Source organism: Plectropomus leopardus, chromosome 5 (genome assembly GCF_026936395.1).
Source record: "Plectropomus leopardus strain MGB_pleo_1.0 chromosome 5, ASM2693639v1, whole genome shotgun sequence".
Taxonomy (NCBI): domain Eukaryota; kingdom Metazoa; phylum Chordata; class Actinopteri; order Perciformes; family Serranidae; genus Plectropomus; species Plectropomus leopardus.
This window is the reverse complement of record NC_142180.1, coordinates 30,194,553-30,215,517: the sequence shown is the minus strand read 5'-3', so window position 1 is coordinate 30,215,517 and position 20,965 is coordinate 30,194,553. Positions and strand designations below refer to the sequence as shown.

At 39.2% G+C, this 20,965-nt stretch overlaps 3 protein-coding genes across 3 annotated transcripts; all 3 read right to left on the bottom strand.

The window, feature by feature from the left end:
* Positions 1–96: 96 nt before the first annotated feature.
* LOC121939617 (cytochrome P450 2J2-like) lies at positions 97–5,155 on the bottom strand. Its single transcript, XM_042482622.2, has 9 exons — positions 4,793–5,155; positions 4,355–4,520; positions 4,115–4,267; positions 3,857–4,017; positions 2,782–2,955; positions 2,556–2,697; positions 2,249–2,436; positions 2,035–2,176; positions 97–1,837 (listed from the first exon to the last, which is right to left on the bottom strand). The coding sequence occupies exons 1-9, from the start codon at positions 4,982–4,984 to the stop codon at positions 1,662–1,664; spliced, it is 1,494 nt and encodes a 497-aa protein (XP_042338556.1). The 5' UTR covers positions 4,985–5,155; the 3' UTR covers positions 97–1,661.
* A 464-nt stretch (positions 5,156–5,619) lies between these two features.
* Positions 5,620–10,032, bottom strand: LOC121939638 (cytochrome P450 2J6-like). Its single transcript, XM_042482637.2, has 9 exons — positions 9,690–10,032; positions 8,424–8,589; positions 8,172–8,324; positions 7,932–8,092; positions 7,597–7,773; positions 7,365–7,503; positions 6,350–6,537; positions 6,110–6,251; positions 5,620–6,023 (listed from the first exon to the last, which is right to left on the bottom strand). Exons 1-9 carry the CDS (start codon positions 9,879–9,881, stop codon positions 5,848–5,850), a joined length of 1,494 nt encoding a protein of 497 aa, XP_042338571.2. The 5' UTR covers positions 9,882–10,032; the 3' UTR covers positions 5,620–5,847.
* A 2,617-nt stretch (positions 10,033–12,649) lies between these two features.
* On the bottom strand, positions 12,650–17,409 carry LOC121939559 (cytochrome P450 2J4-like). Its single transcript, XM_042482568.2, has 9 exons — positions 17,117–17,409; positions 16,348–16,522; positions 15,941–16,093; positions 15,175–15,335; positions 14,822–14,998; positions 14,595–14,733; positions 14,123–14,310; positions 13,486–13,627; positions 12,650–13,142 (listed from the first exon to the last, which is right to left on the bottom strand). Exons 1-9 carry the CDS (start codon positions 17,306–17,308, stop codon positions 12,967–12,969), a joined length of 1,503 nt encoding a protein of 500 aa, XP_042338502.2. The 5' UTR covers positions 17,309–17,409; the 3' UTR covers positions 12,650–12,966.
* Between the last annotated feature and the right edge of the window lie 3,556 nt (positions 17,410–20,965).

The following is a 20,965-nucleotide window of genomic DNA, read 5'->3' as shown; positions in this document are numbered from 1 at the left end:
ACAAACAACGAAAACAACAACCTCCAGGGTCTGCTGATGGAGTAAAACTGGATGGTCTAAATTATCTAATATTGTCTGTTTGTAATTTTGAGTAAGTTTCCAACAGTATTTTTTAAATAGGTATCTTTGAAACAATGAGATGAGGGTAGTCTTAATGTCAAATTATTTTGTGTACATAATATTTTGCAAAAAATAATTAAAGTTAATTATGTAATTTTCATCAGTGGAGATATAGTTTAAAATTAGTTATATATACATATATATCTTTGTTATTTTGACATCTTTTTCAAAATGTTATGAAAGGTTCCTATGTAAATCAAACCAAAAAATAAGTGTTCCCATGGTCACCTGGAAAAGTCATGAAATTTCACAATCATATTAGTAAAAATCATTTAAAGTTTTGGAAAAGTCGTGTAATTTTGTTGTTTTAAATAAAACCTTCCATGTAATGTGATATAATGGAAAATGTATTTTTTGTAGCTGTCTCCAGTGTGTTGGTATGTTTACCATCACTCAAGTTTCTTAATTTTCTCCCTGTCTTACCTGTCTCTCCCTTCATGTATGCCAGACTGCTGGAGTTATGTGTGAACAGACATTGATTATGTTTTAAAAATGCTGGATGTGGGGCTGGAGAAAACAAAAATCATGGAAAAGAAACTTTGTCCATGAAAATCAGTCATAGCCTTAAATATACAAACATGTTCAATATAAAAGTATAGTCTTGTAAGCCAAATGATCTTATGTAAATAATTTAAAATACAAATCAAGTTAATTATGTATTTTTTTATCAGCTGAGCAAATTGCATTTATGCCGTTCACAGACCTTTTGACGGTGTTTATTTACAGATGATATCATTTTATCAGCACCCTCCCATATGATAGTAAAGCAGCAATTTGTAAATTAATATATCAGGATCCAAGAATACAAACTGTAACCTAAAAGAGACAGAAAGAGAACAAAACCTCTCTGTTGTGTCCTTAACAACATTTAATTTTATATATGTCCAGCTAAAATCATACATCATATATAGTGTCAAGTGAATAATAATAGACAAGATTGATGAAATATTTCTAGAGTTTATACTTGACTGGAAAGGCGCCTGCCCTGTCGGCGGCTCACAACCTTCATAATTGCATGTCCTTAACGGTATTTATTTTTTATAATTTTTTTTATTATTTATTTTTCTTTCACTTTTCAGAGGCAGTTGTATGGATACTTTTGACTACTGCACTCCTTCAGTGACTATGCCTGGTGCTATATTTATTGTTGTTTGTTGTACTGTGCTCGTTATATGTCTTGTCGTATGTTTACCAAGGTAGCAAACGACTTTTCCTTTTGGGATTAAAAAAGTTTACCCTATCCTATCTTAGTTTTGCTGCTGCTCGCTGGTTACAGAGCAGTGTCCGTGCTGGAAAAATAATATTACATCATCCAGTCACACATTATGCCATTATGTGTTGTGGCAGAACAAAGAGTGGGCTGTAGTTCCCCTTCATTGCCTGTTATAAAAAAACATTTCTCTGTGTCATCAGCTCCAGTATTTCACACAAATGTTGTGGACAGCCACAGATGCAGCATGTGTTTTCTATGTATAAAAATGTATAATATTTTTTGGCTTTACTGTAGCACACAGTCCATAGTATGGGATGGGGTGCATGACTCAGCGGACTCTGGCATAGATCTTAAAGGGGTACGGTGTGCGTGTGGCCCCGACGATTGCTTCGGTACTCAGCTCGACTCCATTCACAGTGGAAAAATAAAACTTCTGGAACAATGTGACAAAAAATAGAAACAGCTCCATTCTCGCCAGGCCTTCACCCAGACATGCACGCTTTCCTGGAAAAAGGAGCATAAATGGACGAGAATTAGTGCAAGTGCATGGAAAATACTACCTTTAATACCCTCATTATTCAGCTAAAGGTGTATATTTTTGGTGCTCTAAATGATATCATTACTTGTGGTCCAACTTTTCAGAACTCAATTATTACTTCATTTAATCAAACTCAGAATGATCGATTTAATGTGTAAGTTACCTGCAGAGAAAGGTAAAAATGCGTCCCTCCTCACAAACTTTCCTTCGGCGTCCAGGAAGTGTTCGGGGTTAAAGATGTCCGGAGTTTCCCATTCAGTCTTGTCAAACAGCACAGAGGTCAGGTTGGGCATCACTGAGGTTCCCTGCACACAGCAATGAATTTAATATACTGGACACAACTGTTTGTTCTCACTCTGAGCTCTAAGTAGATGCACCTTGGGTATGACGTAACCATCCAGTGTCGTATCCTTGGCGGCCATTCTGAGTCCATTGAGAGGAACGATGTTTCCCATCCTCTGGATCTCGTGGATGACGGCGTCAGTGTAGGGCAGGTTGGGTCTGTCTGCCATTGTGGGCTGATGGGTCTGTCCGATCACTCTGTCTATCTCTGCCTGGACTTTTTCTACAAGGTGGAATAAAAGATTTTTTAACTGATTTGTTTAAGTGACTTCTCTGATCTTCAACATTTCTCGTGTATCTATTTTCTTTGCTGCTGATGTGGAAGTCATAGAAATCACCTACCCTGGATATGAGGGTTCTTGATGAGGTAGATTAGGCCCCACTGTAGCGTCTTGGACGTAGTTTCACTACCAGCCAGGAACAGATCCAGACAACACAGAACCAGGTTGCCTTCGTCAAAACCCAGTTTACTGTTTCTGTTGTGCTGTTGGACACGGACAAACATGCAGTCAGTTAAGAAAGGTGTTTTTGGTTTTCAGTGGTTTAGTAAACATTGTAAGCACCATACTTTCTCCTCTATCAGAAACGTGTCGATGTAATCTCGTGGGTTGCTGGGGTCCAGATCCAACTTGTGCCTCTCTATCTCAGCCCTTATAGATGCCTCCAAAGACTTAGAGTTGCTGAAGATGCCATTGTGAGGCCCCGGCAGGTGTTTCATCAGTGCAGGGAACGAATCATACAGCTGTTTGGAGAGGAAACAACAGACTTATTCAGAGGTGATGTTTATATCCGTTGGCAAGTCAAGATCTCAGTATTTTTTGATAGATTGACATAATGACAGATCTGCATTTTTTGACCAGCAAAAAAAAAGGTTTGTAACTCAATTGCAGTTTCCTTTAAGTCAACACGCAGGTTCTGATCCAAGTTATTAATGGATACATAGCCATGTGAGGTTGTTTCTTGATGTCTGAGGATGTTGGCTGTTTTTTTAGTTTTTTTTTTAGTTAGATGCCTGACATAAAGTCTGTTGTCAGTAAATACTGGACTCATAAATTTTGAGGCCTTTACATGTCTAACAAAAGGTGGTTGCTAAGAAATGGCTAAATGAGACTACAGAGCATCATAATACTGAATTAATCCTTCATTTTGTGCCTTCTTGTGGGTGTTTTGTGTCTCTTTGCAATCAGTATATGTTACTTTGAGATCATTTTGTGTCTTTTTCTGGCCTTTTTGATCTTAATGTGGTTGTTGTGTGTCGCTTCCTTGTCAGCATGTGATACTTTGAGTAACATTTTGCAGATGAAGGCCAGGGGTTCCCCGGACACTTCAGGCCCATGGGCTTGTGCTCATTAGGCCTTATCAGTAATCCATCCATGATTTGGACTATTGCATTTACACTTAAAGAATCATAAAAGTGGCAGTCATTTGTGAAGATTATCTTGCTGAACAAAACATGTAAGTAAAATAAACATTTTCTTTGCCACAGAGCTTATTTTCTGCAAAAATACAAAACCTAGTGGAAAAATCCCATTGGGCTTTTGTCGAGGGAACCAGGGCAGCACCAACTCACTGTGTTGGCCTACGAATAAACTTCATCTCTGTAGCACTCTATAAGGGAGGAAAGAGCCTTATTTGTATCTTACTAGAGCCCATATGGAGCCCTCCAGATAGGCCATCTCTGTCAAGTTGTTCAGCATGCTCTGGAAGTTGTGGTCACTGTAGTCGAAACGTCTCCCAAACACTATCTGGCAGATGATGTTGGCCACAGCGTTGTTCAAAAGGGGCACAGGGTCAAACGGCTCACCTGAACAGGAGGAATGTCTTCAGTCTGAGTACACTGTGTGTTTATATTAAATTCCATCATGTTTTGCTCTCTTAACTGTGATGTTCTTCTTGCCAACCTTTCTCCTTCTCCATCACCTCCTGCAGATGATGACTCTCCTCACAGATGCTCTGCTCCATGGAGCTCTTGGCCAGACCAAAGGTACGTAACATGGCCATGGCAAAACGCCGCTGTCTCCTCCACACGTTTCCATTACTGAAGAAAAGACCCGCTGAAATAGAGAAACCTCACAACATTACTCATGTGGGGGTCAGGAGGCAGGTTTAATACTGATGTTCTGTGTGTTTGCATTATTCACCTGAGTTCCCTGAATAAATTCTGGTCACCATCGGGCTGTAAGGCCGGTCCACGAAATTGTCGGCCTGTGTGACTAGGGCTTCCTTCACCATCTTCCACCCAGACACAAACACTGTTTTGTGTCTTCCCAGACGTATGCAGAACACATTCCCATAAACGTCAGCTAGCTGTGGATGCAGCAGCAGAGAATAAGTGGTCTGTTGTCTAACATGTGACACAGATAAAATGCATATTTCAGGACAATAATATCTCTGAAACTGACTTAGTATCAACAGGTTTACTTATTAATTTTCTGTTGCGTCATGTATAGCTTATCTGTAATTTTCCCTTGTTTTGCATACTCAAAATAAACAGGAATCTCCCTTCCACCTTTCACTTTTTATCAAGTTTTTTCAAAAATACGACTGCATAATATGAAAATATGATTCTGTCATCTTACCTTCGTTAAGTAAACGTGCGGCTGTTTAGCTTCAATATTGAAAATGTTTCCTAAAAGAGGGAGAGATGGCGGTCCTGGTGGAAAGTTAGGTGGATCCTTTTTGTTCAGAAAATATACTAAAAGGAGAAAGGCAAAAATAAAAGGCAGCATTCCCCTCGGGTCAACCCACAGAAACGAATCACACAGCCACATCGTGAGGCAGAGGAGAAGAGCAGGGGACTGACAGGGATCACTTGCTCCATCAACAATTTCTAGTTAGAGGTGGGCTGTTTCTCTGCTGACTCACAGCTTATGTTGATATAATGACCTGTGTGTGTGACGGAGAGGGGATGGCCCTAACCAATTACAGAGGAACAATGAGCTAGAAACTGACCCAGACTTAAACATCATAACGAAGCAGAAGCAGTAAACATAGAATTTCAGCTGTAAAAATCAGAGCTTGCATCACAACACTAAATGTAATGTAGTTGCATAAAGCAAAGTTTTCATCCTTCAAAGTGCTTTTTTCTCTCACTGACTTGCTCATGTTGTTGTACTAAGAGTCAGAGACAATAGTGACCAAGTGTTACCTTCGTGTTGACGCAGAAACAGTTCAAGGAAGTCAATTCCTACCGACAAGCACATAGCCGTAGCATCATGTGACATATAATTACAATTTTGTAAAATATGTTGTGTTTTAACCAATGAAATAAACCCTGTTGAAGGCACTATATTACCCATTAAAAAAATGTGTTAAACATAATTGTTAATTACATTTAGTTAACTATTTACTAAAAAATACATGACATTTCTGATTGTTATTATAAAGATAGCCAATACAACTTGAATGTAGTTTCAAAGAATACATTTATTGAATCTTTATATTTTGTCAATAAGAACTACAAGGTCAAAGCTAAATGTCTTATAAACAGTGCAATTAATGCAAAAATATTAACATAGACTTGAATGTAGAGGCAATAAGCATTGAACCAGGCAGTCATACAGACTAAAAAAATAACTTTAGCTTTCTCTCTTAAAGCGTTTAATTTCTTAAATCCAATAACATGTTTTTTGATTCAACGAGCCTTGGCGTAAACCTTGAAGGGGTGCGGTACTCGTGTAATTCCAGTTACTCCTTCTGTACTCAACTTTTCGTCATCAGGAACAGAGAAAGAGAACTTCTGTAGTAAAGCGACCAAAAACAGGAACAGCTCCATCTTGGCGAGGCCTTCTCCGAGACACGCGCGTTTCCCTGAACAGCCCACACATAAACACAAATGTATAAATGTATATTCTGGTTTAGGTTATGCCTGTAAGACTGAGATAACTGTGGTTTACCTGCAGAGAAAGCAAGCAGAGCTTCTCTCTTCACAAACTTCCCCTCAGCATCTAGGAAGTGTCCAGGGTTGAAGGTGTCTGGAGTCTCCCATTCAGTCTTGTCAAACATCACAGAGGTCAACATGGGCATCAAGGACGTACCCTAAAATGCAAGATCCATTAATACAAAGCAATGACTCAAACATAACACTCATATTTTAGAGGTAATCTTGTAAACACTTGACTTTATGCTAAATTCACCTTGGGTATGATGTAATCCCCCAGTTTCATATCCTTGGCGGCCCTTCTGATTCCATTGAGAGGAACAATGTTTCCCATCCTCTGGACCTCGTGGATAACAGCGTCGGTGTACGGTAGATTGGGTCTGTCTGCCATACTGGGCTGTCGGGTTTGTCCAATCACTCTGTCTATCTCTGCCTGGACTTTGTCTAGAAATACAAGAATATTTAAGGCATAAGCTTAAGGCAACAAAATGAGTAAACATTGACATGATAATTTTTAACCTTCCTATCAGCCTCAGGTGTACTTTGTGTTAAGATCTTACTAACAAGTATTAGCATGCTAAACCAATATGCACGTTAGCATCGTCTTTTGGGAAATGTTAGCATGGGGATGTTTGCTCTAAAGCTCTTTGTGGAAAACAAATATATTATTCTAATTATGCAGATGATGCATACATTTTATTTTATTTACATAACCATACCACCAGGAGGCTTTGGTCCAATATAGTCTGAGTGAGTGCATTGGAAAAATCAGTGATTGGGTGTGCCACAGTTTTTTCAGTTAAACTAAGACAAAACTGAGGTAACTGTTTTTGAAGCCAAGGAGGAGCAGTCAAAAATCAGTGCTCAGCTTCAATTGTCAATGTTAAAAGCCACGGACCGGGCATGAAGTCTTGGTGTAGTCGTGGACTCAAGCCTTAATTTCAATAGCCACATTTAGACTATTACAGAGTTAGCCAACTATCATGTTAAGAATATATTAACCCATAAAGGACTTTTGTCCATGCATACAGAGTCAGTAGACTTAATGGCTGTTGAAGTTTTTAGTAAGAGAATTGATTTCAGAGTACTACTGTTGATTGTTTGGGTCAAAAAACTTTTCTGATATTTTGCCAGCCTACATTTTCTTGCTCATTTATGACCATTTTTTTTAATTGTATATACATTTCCTTTTATAATACTCACAGAGCTATTGTAGTACTTGGTTGTTTTTTTTGCTGTTAGCTCAGTGTCGGAAATTGCATGTGACCTACCCTGGATATCAGGGTTCTTGATGAGGTAAACCAAAGCCCACAGCAGAGTGGTGGAGGTCGTCTCCGTTCCAGCCATGAACAGATCCACCGAGTTAAGAGCCAGTTTGATCTCATTGAAGCCCAGATCAGAATCTTTGTGCTATTCGGAAATACAGAGAAGATACAGTAGTGAGCGGCTGATATTTAGACAGGAGGGGCAACACGGTGTTGTACTGCACAGATGTTCACGTACATTCTCCATTTCAATGATGAAAGCTTCAATGTAGTCTCGTCGATTACTGCGGTCCAGGCTCTTTTTGTGGCTCTTTACCTCCTGACCAATGAAGTCTAAGATGGCGTGAAATTGACTGAACATTTTGTTGTGAGGACCTGGCAAGTGTTTCATCACTCCAGGGAATGCCTGATATAGCTACTCAGAAGAAAACAGTTGACAAGAGACATTTTCATTCAAATCATATCAATGTTTTAACTTGGGTCTCTCAGTCCATTGCAAAAAATAGAATCCCACAATCCCACCAGACTGCTGTCTCTGACAATGATTGAACTAAATAGATATTAGTGACTCACCAAACCCCATACAGAGCCCTGCACTCTAACAACGCCAGATATATTCTTCAGCATGGTCTGGAAGTTGTGGTCACTGTAGTCAAACCGTTTCCCCATCACCAGCTGGCAAATGATGTTGGACACAGCATTGTTGAAGAGACCTGCTGGGTTGAAAGGTTCACCTGGAGGAGAGGAGTCCACTGTTTAGACAAGGCTATACTGCTGAAGAGCTGCTGATTTTGAATTTGTTTTGTTAACCACCATTCTCGCTTTCTATTTCCTCCTGCAGGTGTCGGATCTCCTCACAGATACTCTGCTCCATGATGTTTTTGCCCAGGCCGAGGGTACGTAAGGTAGACAAGACAAAACGTCTCTGTCTTTTCCATGGTTCACCATTGCTCATGAACAGACCACCTAGATAAGATAAAAACAAGCAGAGAAAATATAGTTAATAGTTTAGGGGAACTAATTCCTGCAAAACATGACTCAAGAGCAAGACAGACATTTATTTACCTGATTTTCCTGAGTAAAACCTTTCATTGATTGCATCAAACGGTCGATCCGCAAAGTTGTCAGCTTGTGTCACTATGGCTTCCTTCACCATTTTGTACCCACACGCAAACACCATCTTGTCACGGCCAAGGCGGACGCTGAACACATTCCCATAGATTTCAGCCAGCTGTGGACATTGCATCAAGCAATAAAAAATGCTGGTTAATCAGAGCACTCTACTGTATGAACATCATATGGCTGAAGTAATGAAAGAGGGAAGCTGTGTTCGCATGGCCCAACAAGTCCGCCATCAGTAGGAAACTTTGAAAACTTCCTATTTTGACATAATGCAGCAAAATGGCACAAGCAACTCCCACCAGTTCACTTTCTAGATTTTGACATCATCAATGAAGTGAGAAGGAGAAAGCCCAGTACTTGTGTTTTTCTGCAGACAAATAAGGGACCACTAGGCTTTTGTCAGTAAAAGTCCCCTGCGTTCTGTCGTCTTCAGTTTACCGTACGTGTTAACAGGAATATAAAGGGATCATTCATTTTCATTGGCCATATAAACAGAGTAGGAGAAATACTAACTTTTAGGAATTTTGGCAAAAACAGGAATATTTTGTGCATGTAAATAAAGTTCTGGTTAGGTTCCAGTGGCAAAAAAAGACTACAAGGTGATACATACAGTAGGCCTTAGCACTACTATAATTGCACAGCCTTGTTTGATAGCATTGCTAATGTAACGTTATGGCTTAAAAACTTTGCGGGGCAAACTATTTCTTCCACTGGGAATCTATATCGCTCAAAGATCAACTGTCAACTAACTAGTGACGTCATTTCCAAAGGAGTTGATCCCAATCAAAAATTCCAAACTCCTAACATAACCTGTTCCAAACTAGGTTAGGTGTGCAGCATGACTTATTATTACATATCAAGCCGATCTAGCCAGTTAAAGCATAGCCACATTTAGAAACTGTGGTTTTAGGCTTGTTTACTTTGCAAACCCCCTAATCTTGCTTCGTAGTTCACCCTTCGGGTGTACCAAGATTAAAATTTCCATTTGTATTTACAAATTGACCACCAAATGTCAGTATCTGCCAGTAGTTTTTATATTAAAATGAATAATTTAAATATAAATGCCTGCAGAATTCGAACAATTTAAGATTATATTCCATAGGTGAGCTATTAAGAATTATTGAAATGGCTTTATTTTTTAAAAGTTGTTTGCAAAGTTAAAAAAGCTGTAATGTCCAAATAGTTTAAATATATGTTTCAAAACGTTACCTTTGTGAAATACTTGTGTGGATGTTTCCTGTCCAAGCTGAAGACATTCCCCACAAGAGGAAGAGCGTACGGTCCTGGAGGATAATTTGGTGGATTCCTGTTTTTTAGAAAGTCTGCTATTAGGATAAAAATAAAGATACACAGGAATATCCCCTTGAGGTCAAAACCCAGCAAAAAATTCAAAAGCCACATCGATAACGAAGGATAAAGCAGCAGTAAGAAGAGGGTCTGAGCTTAATAAACAGCCAACTCTACTGGACAGACAGCTTAAAAAATAACCAGATTCAGAGAATGCACCAGCTTGACAGTGTTCTGATAAAATAGGATACAGACACACCTATGTTATGCTTGGCAAACCAGTTCTCTGCTGGTACTTATGATGAAGCAACAACAATCTTAGCTCAGCAATACAATAGCACACACTTAGTGCCAAACCTTTTTTTTGGTAACCTTAGACTTTTATGTTGAAGTGTAAACAGAGACCAGCCAAAAAGTACAAAGTGCAGTGGAAATAAATAAAAAAGGCATCCAATCGATCCATTGTGCAGTTGCATGTATTTAAGTCTCTGCCATCCAGTAACAAATAAAGACAACGAAGAACCAGGTTGCCATAGTCAAATCCAAGTTCACTGTTTCTGTTGTGCTGTCAAGCAAAGCATGGGGATAAATAAACACTTGCTTTGTTTTTGGTTATCGTACATGTTAATTGGAAACACAGCAATAAGTCAACTTGTTGTACACCACAGACTGCCTTCTCTTCTGTCATGAAGGTGTCAATGTAATCTCGTGTGTTGCTGGGGTCCAGATCCAACTTGTGCCTCTCAGTCTCTCCCCTGATAGATGCCTCCAAACATTTGCTGTAGTTACCATTGTGAGGTCCCGGTAGTCATTTTATTTGTGCTCAGAACACATAATGTAGCTGGTTGGAGAAGAACAAGGGGTGTTGTTTTTGTGGTTTTGTTTATATCCATTTGCAAGTAAAGATATCACTTGCTCTCAAACAATATTTTCGAAGAGGGTTGTTCTGTACAAAGCCTTTGGTAGCTAGAAATGTCACTTGAGACAGCTTCAGTTGGGTCTGAAGACAACAAATCTGTTAATGAAGAAAATCTTGGGGTATGGCATTATGCCAGCAGCGCCTCATATAGCCCTGTGTCACTGACGTCAAGCCGAAATGAAGAGCAGTCTTCTAAAGTCTAAGTTACAGTCTACGGCATGGATAACCAACTTGCTTTGCTTGGGGTAACCTTTGCAAAATGACAGGAGGGCAGAGGCCAGTCGCAGTAGCCTCATATGTATTTCTAGGTTTTTAGGACATTTGTCTGATTTTTTATGTTTTCAGGATTTTAGGACATTTCTTGGATTTTAGGACATTTATAGAATTTATAGAAAAAGATGTGTCTAGGATTTTACGACATTAGGGGCTTAGCTTGGATGTCTGTTGGGGGGTGTTGTCACTTTAGCTCTTTTTTGATGCTGTTTTATGCACTCTGTTACCTTTTATATGCTAAAAGTACAAAAAACAATTTCCGTTGTGAAAACGGTCGGGGGACTACCTGGCACCCTTTTGTAGGCCTGTTTTGGCCTTTGGGCCGCAAGTTGAGTATCACTGGACTGGTCTAATGGCTGTTGACTGTTGTACCAGTGCCCTCTTGTGGTGTAATGCAGAACTTGTCTTGAGCACCTGGAAAAGTGGGCTTCGCTGTGTAGTCAAGTAGTGTGAATTATGAGCATCTCTGGTAGAGGTTGATCAGTATTTTGTATCTGTAAAGACCAAATAAATAACAATAGTTTGGAGCAGGACAAAGCTGATAGCTGAAGAATTATCTTATACCAAGCAACAACCTCTGGGATTGTAAAATGAAGCCAGTTGTTCTTTGAAGGCCATTTTTGGCTGGCTCCAGATGCCAGTAAATCCCCACTGACCCCCATCCACCTGTGCAGGGGCTCACCTTTCTATTGAAGCCCTCAGCGGTCGTCAGCAGAACATTATGGACCAGCAGCTGCCAGTGGAGTTGTCCATCTAGGTTTTGTTGATAAGTTTGGAGAATCCATCTGCTACCTGGTGCAGATGCTGTCACCATCAGGTCATGTATTAATGCTCTAGTTAGGGGTTCTCTGCATTCTACCTCTGTTGACATGACTGCCATGTCCAAAGCAGACAAGAACAAGCTTTTCCAGCCAATACCATGCTGATGTTCCAGAGCGTGCACAGAGGCTGAAGCAACTGTAGTTGTCAAGCATGAATTCCCTGATCCTGCCTGAAACACAGTCGCTCTCCAGTGTGGTTTCCACTAGCTTGTGCAGGATTGTCCTGCAGGCATTGACAGTGTCCAGCCACAGATACATTAGGGCTCCTCGGCCTTCTAATGCCTCCAACATCAGCAGTAACAACTCCTGTGTGCTCAATGCATCCTGGTACCTCCCTCCTTCTGTATGGAGGTTGAGGATTGGGTTAAAAGGCGATGGTTAGCATAAGGGTTAGGGTTAGTCATGTATGGAGTTGTCAGAAAAACTCTGTCAGACGTCAGGCAGCAATACTGATGAAGACACTGAGGAGTGAGATTGTCCTTTCTTCAGTGAATCTGCTGATCACTGCTGGGCCACCTCCCCCCTCCTCCTTATGGCCTTGATGGTTCTCTGTTGTTGGTGCAAGAGTCTGAGGCACTTTTTGTGGAGAGTATATAGTTAAGGTTTGTGGAAAATTGTGGTGAAAGTTGTTTCAATATATGAGTAACGTTATGTGTGTTACGCTGCACAGCATGCATTGCTGTCTACAGTCATTTGTGATACAACTAGTAAAAGACACCAAAGTAAGGTATTTTTAAATTCTTCACATAATGTGTTCGAAATATTTATGGTATATATTATGATATATTAATTAGAATAATGATGAAAGTAATAAACTATTAATAGTTTGCAAATGTAATGCTGCGGTTTTATCAAAGACTTAAAACAGGTTTGTGATACAAATCACCAAATAATTTATTAGTCATTAAAAACAACAAATCTTTTTTATGTTTTATCATTATTAACAGAGGAAAGAGAAATGTCACATAAACAGTGCGGTTAATACAGAATATTTTGAGAAAATGCTTTATCACTTACATAATCAAAGAAAAAATAAACAGGCCCTGAATGCATGAGGTATAATGCAGCAGTAAAAAAAAATTTGATTAATAAGGAAACTACAGCTTTGTCTCGTAAAGCATTTTGCTTGTTCTAATTTGTTTCACATTGTATAGACATAAAATAGTTTGGTGAGATGTCTCAAAATTCAGCGAGCTTTGGCGTAAACCTTGAAGGGGTGCGGTACACGTGTTGTTCCAGTTACTCCTTCTGTACTCAACTCTACTCCATCAGGAACGGAGAAAGAGAACTTCTGCAGTAAACCAACGAAAAACAGGAATAACTCCATCTTGGCGAGGCCTTCTCCGAGACACACGCGTTTCCCTGAAGAGTCCACAAACACATATGCACGACTGTGTAAAGGGTAACATGTTTATTCAGGTTCAGGTTATAAAACCCCAACTCCAAAAAAGTTAGGACATTATGTAACTGTCCTAACATTTTTGTAACGTGTTGCAGACATCAAATCCAGAATGAGTGCATATTCACAGTAAAACAAAGTTTATCAATTTAAATTTTGAATATCTGGTCTCTGGATGTATTTGATTGAATATATGTCAAATAACATTTTTATTTTCTTTTTTCATGTTTTTATTTACGTTTTACACATCCCAACTTTTTGTGAGTTTTTGGGGTTGTATTAAGGATTGAGGTGAATGTGGTTTACCTGCAGAGAAAGGCAGCAGAGCTTCTCTCTTCACAAACTTTCCCTCAGCATCTAGGAAGTGTCCAGGGTTAAAGGTGTCTGGAGTCTCCCATTCACTCTTGTCAAACAGCACAGAGGTCAGGTTGGACATCAAGGTCGTACCCTAAAAAACAAGATCCATAGGTTAGAACTAGGGCTATCGTAGTTATGATACTGGTATCATAAGATAGTAGACCCAAGGAATCCAGTGGTACCAACCACATCATGCTAGTTTCTCAGGAAAGGGAGTAAATAATGCTCCAAATTTAGACTAAATTTTGGCAATGGAAAAACTGCAGGTTCATTTCACATGGGTTCCTTGACCTCTCAGTTCAAGATATTTGAATGAAAATTGATTTTGTGGGTATCCATGAGTGTCCCCTTTACAGAAATGCCCACTTTATGCTAGTCCCTTGCAGTTTTTTTGCTGATATTTGATTCCTTATTAAGACAATCTGGTAAGAATTGCTCAACTTGTCAATATGGACTTCATAACTGCTTTGTAATGCAACATAATGGAAGTGACAGCCCTAATTAAAACCAAGCAATGGTTCAACAACATCAATCATATTTCAGAGATAATCCTGTGAAGACTTAAATGATTCTGTACTAAATGCACCTTGGGTATGAAGTAACCACCCAGTGTCGTATCCTTGGTTGCCATTCTGGGTGCATTGAGAGGAACAATGTTTCCCATCCTCTGGACCTCGTGGATGACAGCATCAGTGTAGGGTAGGTTAGGTCTGTCTGCCATACTGGGCTGTCGGGTCTGTCCGATCACTCTGTCTATCTCTGCCTGGACTTTATCTAAGAATATAAAATAAAAAAATACAAAACTGATTAAATTAAGCTTGCAGCAACAGGATGAGAAAAACTTGACATGAATGACATCTTAATTCAACTTGAAGCTCAAAGCACAGTTGTGTCTGAGTACAGACCATAGATTGTACATAGTTATATACTATACGTATATCAATATACAGTCCATGGTACAGATTTAAAGAGCAATTAGTATGGCTGAAGACTCTTTTAGTCTTGTGTCCTTTGCTATTTTGCAGTCAACTCAGTTTGGGGCCCAGCATGTTACTTACCCTGGATATCAGGATTCTTGATGAGGTAAACCAAAGCCCACAGCAGAGTAGTGGACGTTGTCTCCGTTCCAGCCAGGAATAGATCCGAGGAGTTCAGAGCCAGATTGGTCTCGGTGAAGCCCAGATCAGAATCTTTGTGCTATTAAATGCAGACAGTACAGTAGTAAGTGGCTGGTAGATGAACAGGAGGGACTACATCGTGTCGTACTGTACAGTTGTTCACATACATTTTCCATTTCAATAATGAAAGCATCAATGTAGTCCCGAGGATCACTGCGGTCCAGGTCCCTCTTGTGGCGCTTTACCTCCTGACTGATGAAGTCGAGGATGGCATTAAATTGGTTGAACATTTTGTTGTGAGGACCTGGTAAGTGCTTCATTACTCCGGGGAAAGAGTCATATAGCTACTCAGAGGAAAGCAGCAGATAAGAGAGAAACCTTTATTCACATCACCTTTCATCTCATGTGATAGAATTTGACCACAGACATGGGCTTCTCAGTCAGTTAAGGAAGACTGACTCCCAGGATCCCACCAGAGTTCTGATAGAGTGATCAAACCAAGTTGATATTGCTGACTTACCATACCCCATACAGACCCCTCCAGCTGAAAAATGTCAGCAAGATACCTCCGCATAGTCTGAAAGTTGTGGTCGCTGTATTCAAACCGCTTCCCCATTACCAGCTGGCAAATGATGTTGGACACAGCGTTGTTGAAGATGCCTTCTGGGTTAAAAGGTTCACCTGAGGAAGAGCGGTCCACGGTTCAGAAAACAGCAGCCACTGCAATGTCACCCTATGGGGCCATAGGCCAATGGCAGTCAACAAGGCAAATTCTGTCCAAAAACGATGTTGAGACGTTAAATCATTATCTCCCTACAGAAGGTCATTCATTCATGTGAAGAAAACTGAATGAAATTGTTATTTTGAAGTTTAGATTTTTTTTTTTTAAATTTTATCTATATATGATTGTTTAAAAATCACATAATGTAATAACCACATAATACAGAGAATCCTAAAAAAAGAGAAATGTTTTCTACATATGTCAGGAGCACTCATCTCTGATGCAATATTTGCAAAAAATAATCTGCTCAAAATATATCACAATCACTCATTTTACACAAACTTCCTGCAGTTTGGCATTTTGACTGTTTATACAGTGTAGTTGTTCTTTGCTGTTACTGTCATGCATTGAATATAATTTGCAACATCTGTAAAATATGACTCTTAGCCAGAAATCATCATTTCATTCATTGATAGAAAAGATCCTTCAAGTAAAAGGTTGGGAACCACTGATTTGGACAATGCTATGCTACTGATGATCTTATTTTGTACACATTATAAACCACCTTTCTCCTTCTCTATCTCCTCCTGAAGGTATCTGATCTCCTCACAAATTTTCAACTCAGTGGCGTTTTTTCCCAGGCCAAAGCCACGTAAGGTGGACAGGGCAAAGCGTCGCTGTCTCTTCCATCTTTCACCATTGCTCACGAACAAACCACCTAGACACAGATAAGCACAGGACATAGACCGTTTCAAACACGACTACATAAACATTCAAAATGGGTCCAAGTGCATTTCCTTTTTGTTTATGCAGTAGCTGAAAGGATGTCAAGCGGGACCAAAGTTGTTGTCATAGCAACATAATAGCAATGTTGCTATAGCAAAATAATAGCAATTGGTCTATAGGGTTAATGGCTCAGGGGAACTAATTCCTGCAAAGACAAAGACAAGAGAAAGAAAGAAAATTGTGCACCTGGGTGTCCTGAGTCTCCTGAGTAAAACCTGTCTTGTGATGCACTGTGTGGTCGGTCCACAAAGTTGTTGGCTTGTGTCACTAAGGCTTCCTTCACCATCTTGTACCCAGACACAAACACCATCTTGTTACTTCCAAGGCGGATGCTGAACACATTCCCATAAATGTCAGCAAGCTGTGGACAATAGATCAAGGAACAAACACTTACAGGTTACAACAGGCTACTGCATCAGATTTTTTTTTTTTTTCGAGAAAAAAAACCTACAATAAACACGGAGAAAAAACAAGGCCACCAGATGAACCAACATCAGAATTTCCATGTATGTTTACAATTTGACCACCAGATGTCAGTATCTACTTGTCGTTTCTATATAGTAATTTGAAATTGACTTCTGATGAGGTTGAACCATTTAAAGTTAAAGTCTCTCTGTGAATTCATCATAATGATTAAATTTATTTTTATTATTATATTTTATTGTTTTTATTTTGTCAGTACATTAACAAAATTATGTTGGTATTTTGTATATATGCCACTATACCAATAATGGAAAATGTATGTGTACTGTACAGTACGACACGATGTAGCCCTTCCTGTTCATCTACCAGCCAATAATAATAATAAACCAATAACAATAGCATTTTTGAAAGATCTTGAACTGATTGTAAATTCAATTAAATTATTCAAATGAGCAGTTTAAAAATATAAGAATGTCTCAATAACACTTAGACTTGAAAATAATTTTGAAAAAATGCATGTATTAAACTTTACCTTGGTAAAATATTTGTGTGGATGTACATTGTCCACACTGAAGAAATTCCCCACAACAGGAAGAGCGAAAGGTCCTGGAGGAAAATTAGCAGGATTCCTGTTTTTGAGGAAGTCTGCTATTAGGATAAAGATGAAAATAAACAGGAATATCCCCTTGAGGTCAAAACCCAGCAGAAAGTTGTAAAGCCACATTGTTAAAGAGCATTAAACCAACAGCAGGAGGAAGGCCTGAGGTTTTCAAGACTTTACACAACACTACACACGACTAACATGAGGAGGACAGATGACTTAAAAACAAGTCAGTAATGAAGACTGGACAAAGGTCCTTTTGACAGATAAGTTCACACATCACAAGCTAAAGACACACCTACTTTTTCTGCAGGTAAACAAGATCTGTCATACTGCAAATGATAATAATAAGCCTAAACTAATATTAATCAAGTATTATCGTGACTTGACATATTGTATAAAGGAAATAATCCATGAGCAACAACATCAGCTCAGTGGTGTAATAACAAACACGTGCAAAACCTCCACTGTCTTTCAGTGACCTTAGATTGGATATGTATAGTGTAAACAGAGTCCAGCCAGAAATGCAAAGTGCAGTTGCAGTAAAAGTCATCCAACTGAACCACTGTGCAGTTTTAGGTAAATGAGTCACTACTAGCTGGAACTAGATGCAAACCCAGTTCACTGTTGTTATGCTGTAAGATGCAGAAACAAAAATGTGAGTGCAGAAAGGTGTTATGTTTTGGTTTTTCATGAATAATGATATATAATATAGAGATATATAGAGATGCATACAATAAATATATGTATTCAAGATTGAAATATATAATTTTAAACCACTAAGGATGACGAATGACTATAACACACAACATAACTGATCATGAGCATGAAAAAAATGTAACCAATCTTTATAAATTTTATATTTAATATTTTATATTGAATTAAATGTGCTGGCAGAGAGATACCGAACAGGCTCTTAGTGCATGTGGCAGTTGTGCAACATTGAAAGGTACATTGACACACTGAAAATTAACTACAGCTTTCTCTCCTAAACTGTTTTTCCCTTTTGTTTGTTGCACATTGTAAGGATGAAAATGATACACTGAGATGCACAGTTTAGCAGTTCTTGGCATGAACCTTAAAGGGTTGTGGTACACGCGCAATTCCAGTTACTCCTTCTTTGTTCAACTCTAGTCCATCAGAGTCAGAGAAAGAGAACTTTTGTTGTAAATCAACCAAAAACAGGAACAGCCCTGTTTTGGCGAGGCCTTCTCAAAGACAAGAACGTTTCCCTGATGAATCCATATAAACATACACATGTGACTATGTAAAAGCTCAGGACAAACAGATACTCAATGCAAAGGTCTTCAACTAACCGGAAGATCAGTCGTTCAATCCCCGGCTCATCCAGTCTGAATGTTTTTGGGCAAGATTATGAAGGTCCATTTACCAGAAGGAAATGTCTTACAAACAGTAAATAAAAGAATATATTCAAGTAAAAATATCATTACACAGTATTAGATGAACTCGATTTTCTTCCTGCACATTATTTAGATGAAAAACTATTCGGTGTGATGTTGCATAATTCAGCGAGCCTTGGCGTAAACTTTGAAGGGAAGTGGTACTCGTGTAATCCCAGTTACTCCTTCTGTACTCAACTCCACCCCATCAGGAACAGAGAAGGAGAACTTCTGTAGTAAACCGACCAAAAATAGGAACATCTCCATCTTGGCAAGTCCTTCTCCGAGACACGCGCGTTTCCCTGATGAATCCATAAACATACGCAAAAATGAAGAAAATGAGTCACCTGGTTGAATCATGCCATCCAGGTTTTAGCCCAGTTTTAGTGAATCAAAGGATATTACAGTTCATTATAAAATAATAATAATGATAAAAAAATGTGGCACATGGGTTGTCCACTTTCTTATCCAACACCTGTGTAATGGCTAGCAGGATGCTGGTTCAGCTGGTGCTCATTTTTTCCATCTCACTTGATGTTTACTTGCATTAACATTCAAAAATCTCAACCTGGCTAGCTAGCAATTAGCTCACAATGAGTCGGCAGGAGGAGAGTTTAAAGACTGGAGAGTTAATTTTCATGTCCTGATAATGACCTGCAGCTACATGCCACAACCATCCAATAACAACCCCAAAAAACAGACACGAGAATAAATGTAGCAAACATTTATCTCACATTTAGTTTATTCAGGGCTTTCATGTTTTGTTTTGTTCTTGTTTTTTCTGGTTAATTAGCAAGGTTATACATGAGATTGTCTAAATACTTCAGTAGACTGAAAGCAGTTACACAATGGTGTTTGTGTAAGATCTCTTGTGTAAATTCAGTTACATACATCAAATGAACAGTTAAAATATATCTGAATGTGTCAATAATATTAACACTTCAAAATTAAAACATACTTTACCTTGGTAAAAGAAATGTGTGGATGTTTATTGTCCACACTGAAGATATTTCCCACAAGGGGAAGAGCAAATGGTCCTGGAGGATAATTTGAAGGATGCCTGTTTTTGACGAAGTCTGTAATTAGAATAAAAATAAAAGTAAAGAGAAGTAGCCCCCTGAGGTCAAAAACCAGCAAAAAATTATAAAGCCACATTTTTAAAGACAGTTAAACCAACAGCAGGAGGAACGCTCATGCCTTTCAAGACTTCCTACTGCACTACACACAGCTAACATTTTAGGCCAGTTGGCTTTAAATCCATTCAGACGGTACAAAGGTCCTTATAACATTGGACTTATATAACTAGATACAGATCCACCTACTTTTCAAACAACATCCATGTCATAGTGCAAATAATTAAACCTAAACTCATTATTAGCAGGTATTATTATACCTGAACATCTATGATGGCAATAACTCATAAGCAGCATCAGCTCAGTAACATGATAAAAACGTGAAAAAAAACAGAGTCCATCCAACAGCATCCGGTCAGCACAGCACCCAATTTACTGAAAAACATGCAGTCTCTTCAGAAAGGTGTTAGCTGGGGTGGCCTCTAGCTCATCTGCTAGAGTGTGCGCCCCATGTGCCAAGGCCTTTGCAGCAGCCTGGGTTTGGGTCCGGCCTGTGATCCTATTCTGTGTGTCACTCCCCCTCTCTCCCCCACATTTCCTGTCATTCTACAGCTGTCCTATCAATAAAGAGAAAAAATCCCCCCCCAAAAATAATCTTACACAACACAGTGAACATCATACTTATTAATCTTGCAAGAAGTCAGTGTAATCTAGTTTTTTCCTGGGGTCCAGAGCCAGCTTGTGCCTCTGTATCTCTCATCTGATTTGTAGCTGGTGGCACCAAGTAAAAAAGGGGAGGTACACCTGCAGGAGGAACACAGGTAGTCCTGTCCTGTCACCAAGCGTCGGCGTTTGGGATGCAGAAAGTGGTGTGGTAATCCTGTCACCTCAAAAATGATGAACCCACTGGCCACCAGACTATCTGCACCAGCTCCTGTTTTGGTCCTTTTACCACTAAAATTGGTAGGCGACATTAACAAAAAATCTGGTGTAGTATTTTCAAATACCTCATCACTTGGACCAGCTTGCTTGCTAGCATGGGCATGGACTCATTTCTCATTGCCCTATGTCACCTTATCTTACAGCAAGGACAGCCATTAAAATTAATACGTGATCAAAATTTAGAAATGGAGACAGGGAGCTACAGGATGCATTCTCTGTACTAGAACCATCAATGCAAGGAGAGCTGAGTAAACAGAGCATGCCTCCGTTTCAATTCCCCCACATGCTCCATATTTTGGTGCTGCTTGAGATTAAGATATTTGATCTTTAAAGACTAGAAGTGGTAGGTATTATTAATTATAAGC

Bases quoted from the DNA above. Each gene is read 5' to 3' on its own strand.
- LOC121939617 (XM_042482622.2), bottom strand. From the start codon at position 4,984: ATGTGGCTGTGTGATTCGTTTCTGTGGGTTGACCCGAGGGGAATGCTG. The intron at 2,956-3,856 runs GTAAGATACAAA...CTCTCCAAACAG, and splicing joins AGGGCTCCATATGGGCTCTA to CTGTATGATTCGTTCCCTGC. The intron at 2,437-2,555 runs GTAGGTGATTTC...TCCACCTTGTAG, and splicing joins CAAGAACCCTCATATCCAGG to AAAAAGTCCAGGCAGAGATA.
- LOC121939638 (XM_042482637.2), bottom strand. From the start codon at position 9,881: ATGTGGCTTTTGAATTTTTTGCTGGGTTTTGACCTCAAGGGGATATTC. The intron at 6,252-6,349 runs GTGAATTTAGCA...CTTGCATTTTAG, and splicing joins GGGATTACATCATACCCAAG to GGTACGTCCTTGATGCCCAT. The intron at 6,024-6,109 runs GTAAACCACAGT...TGGGCTGTTCAG, and splicing joins TCTGCTTGCTTTCTCTGCAG to GGAAACGCGCGTGTCTCGGA.
- LOC121939559 (XM_042482568.2), bottom strand. From the start codon at position 17,308: ATGTGGCTTTACAACTTTCTGCTGGGTTTTGACCTCAAGGGGATATTC. The intron at 16,094-16,347 runs GTGCACAATTTT...ATCTGTGTCTAG, and splicing joins AGGAGACTCAGGACACCCAG to GTGGTTTGTTCGTGAGCAAT. The intron at 14,734-14,821 runs GTATGTGAACAA...TGCATTTAATAG, and splicing joins TCATTATTGAAATGGAAAAT to CACAAAGATTCTGATCTGGG.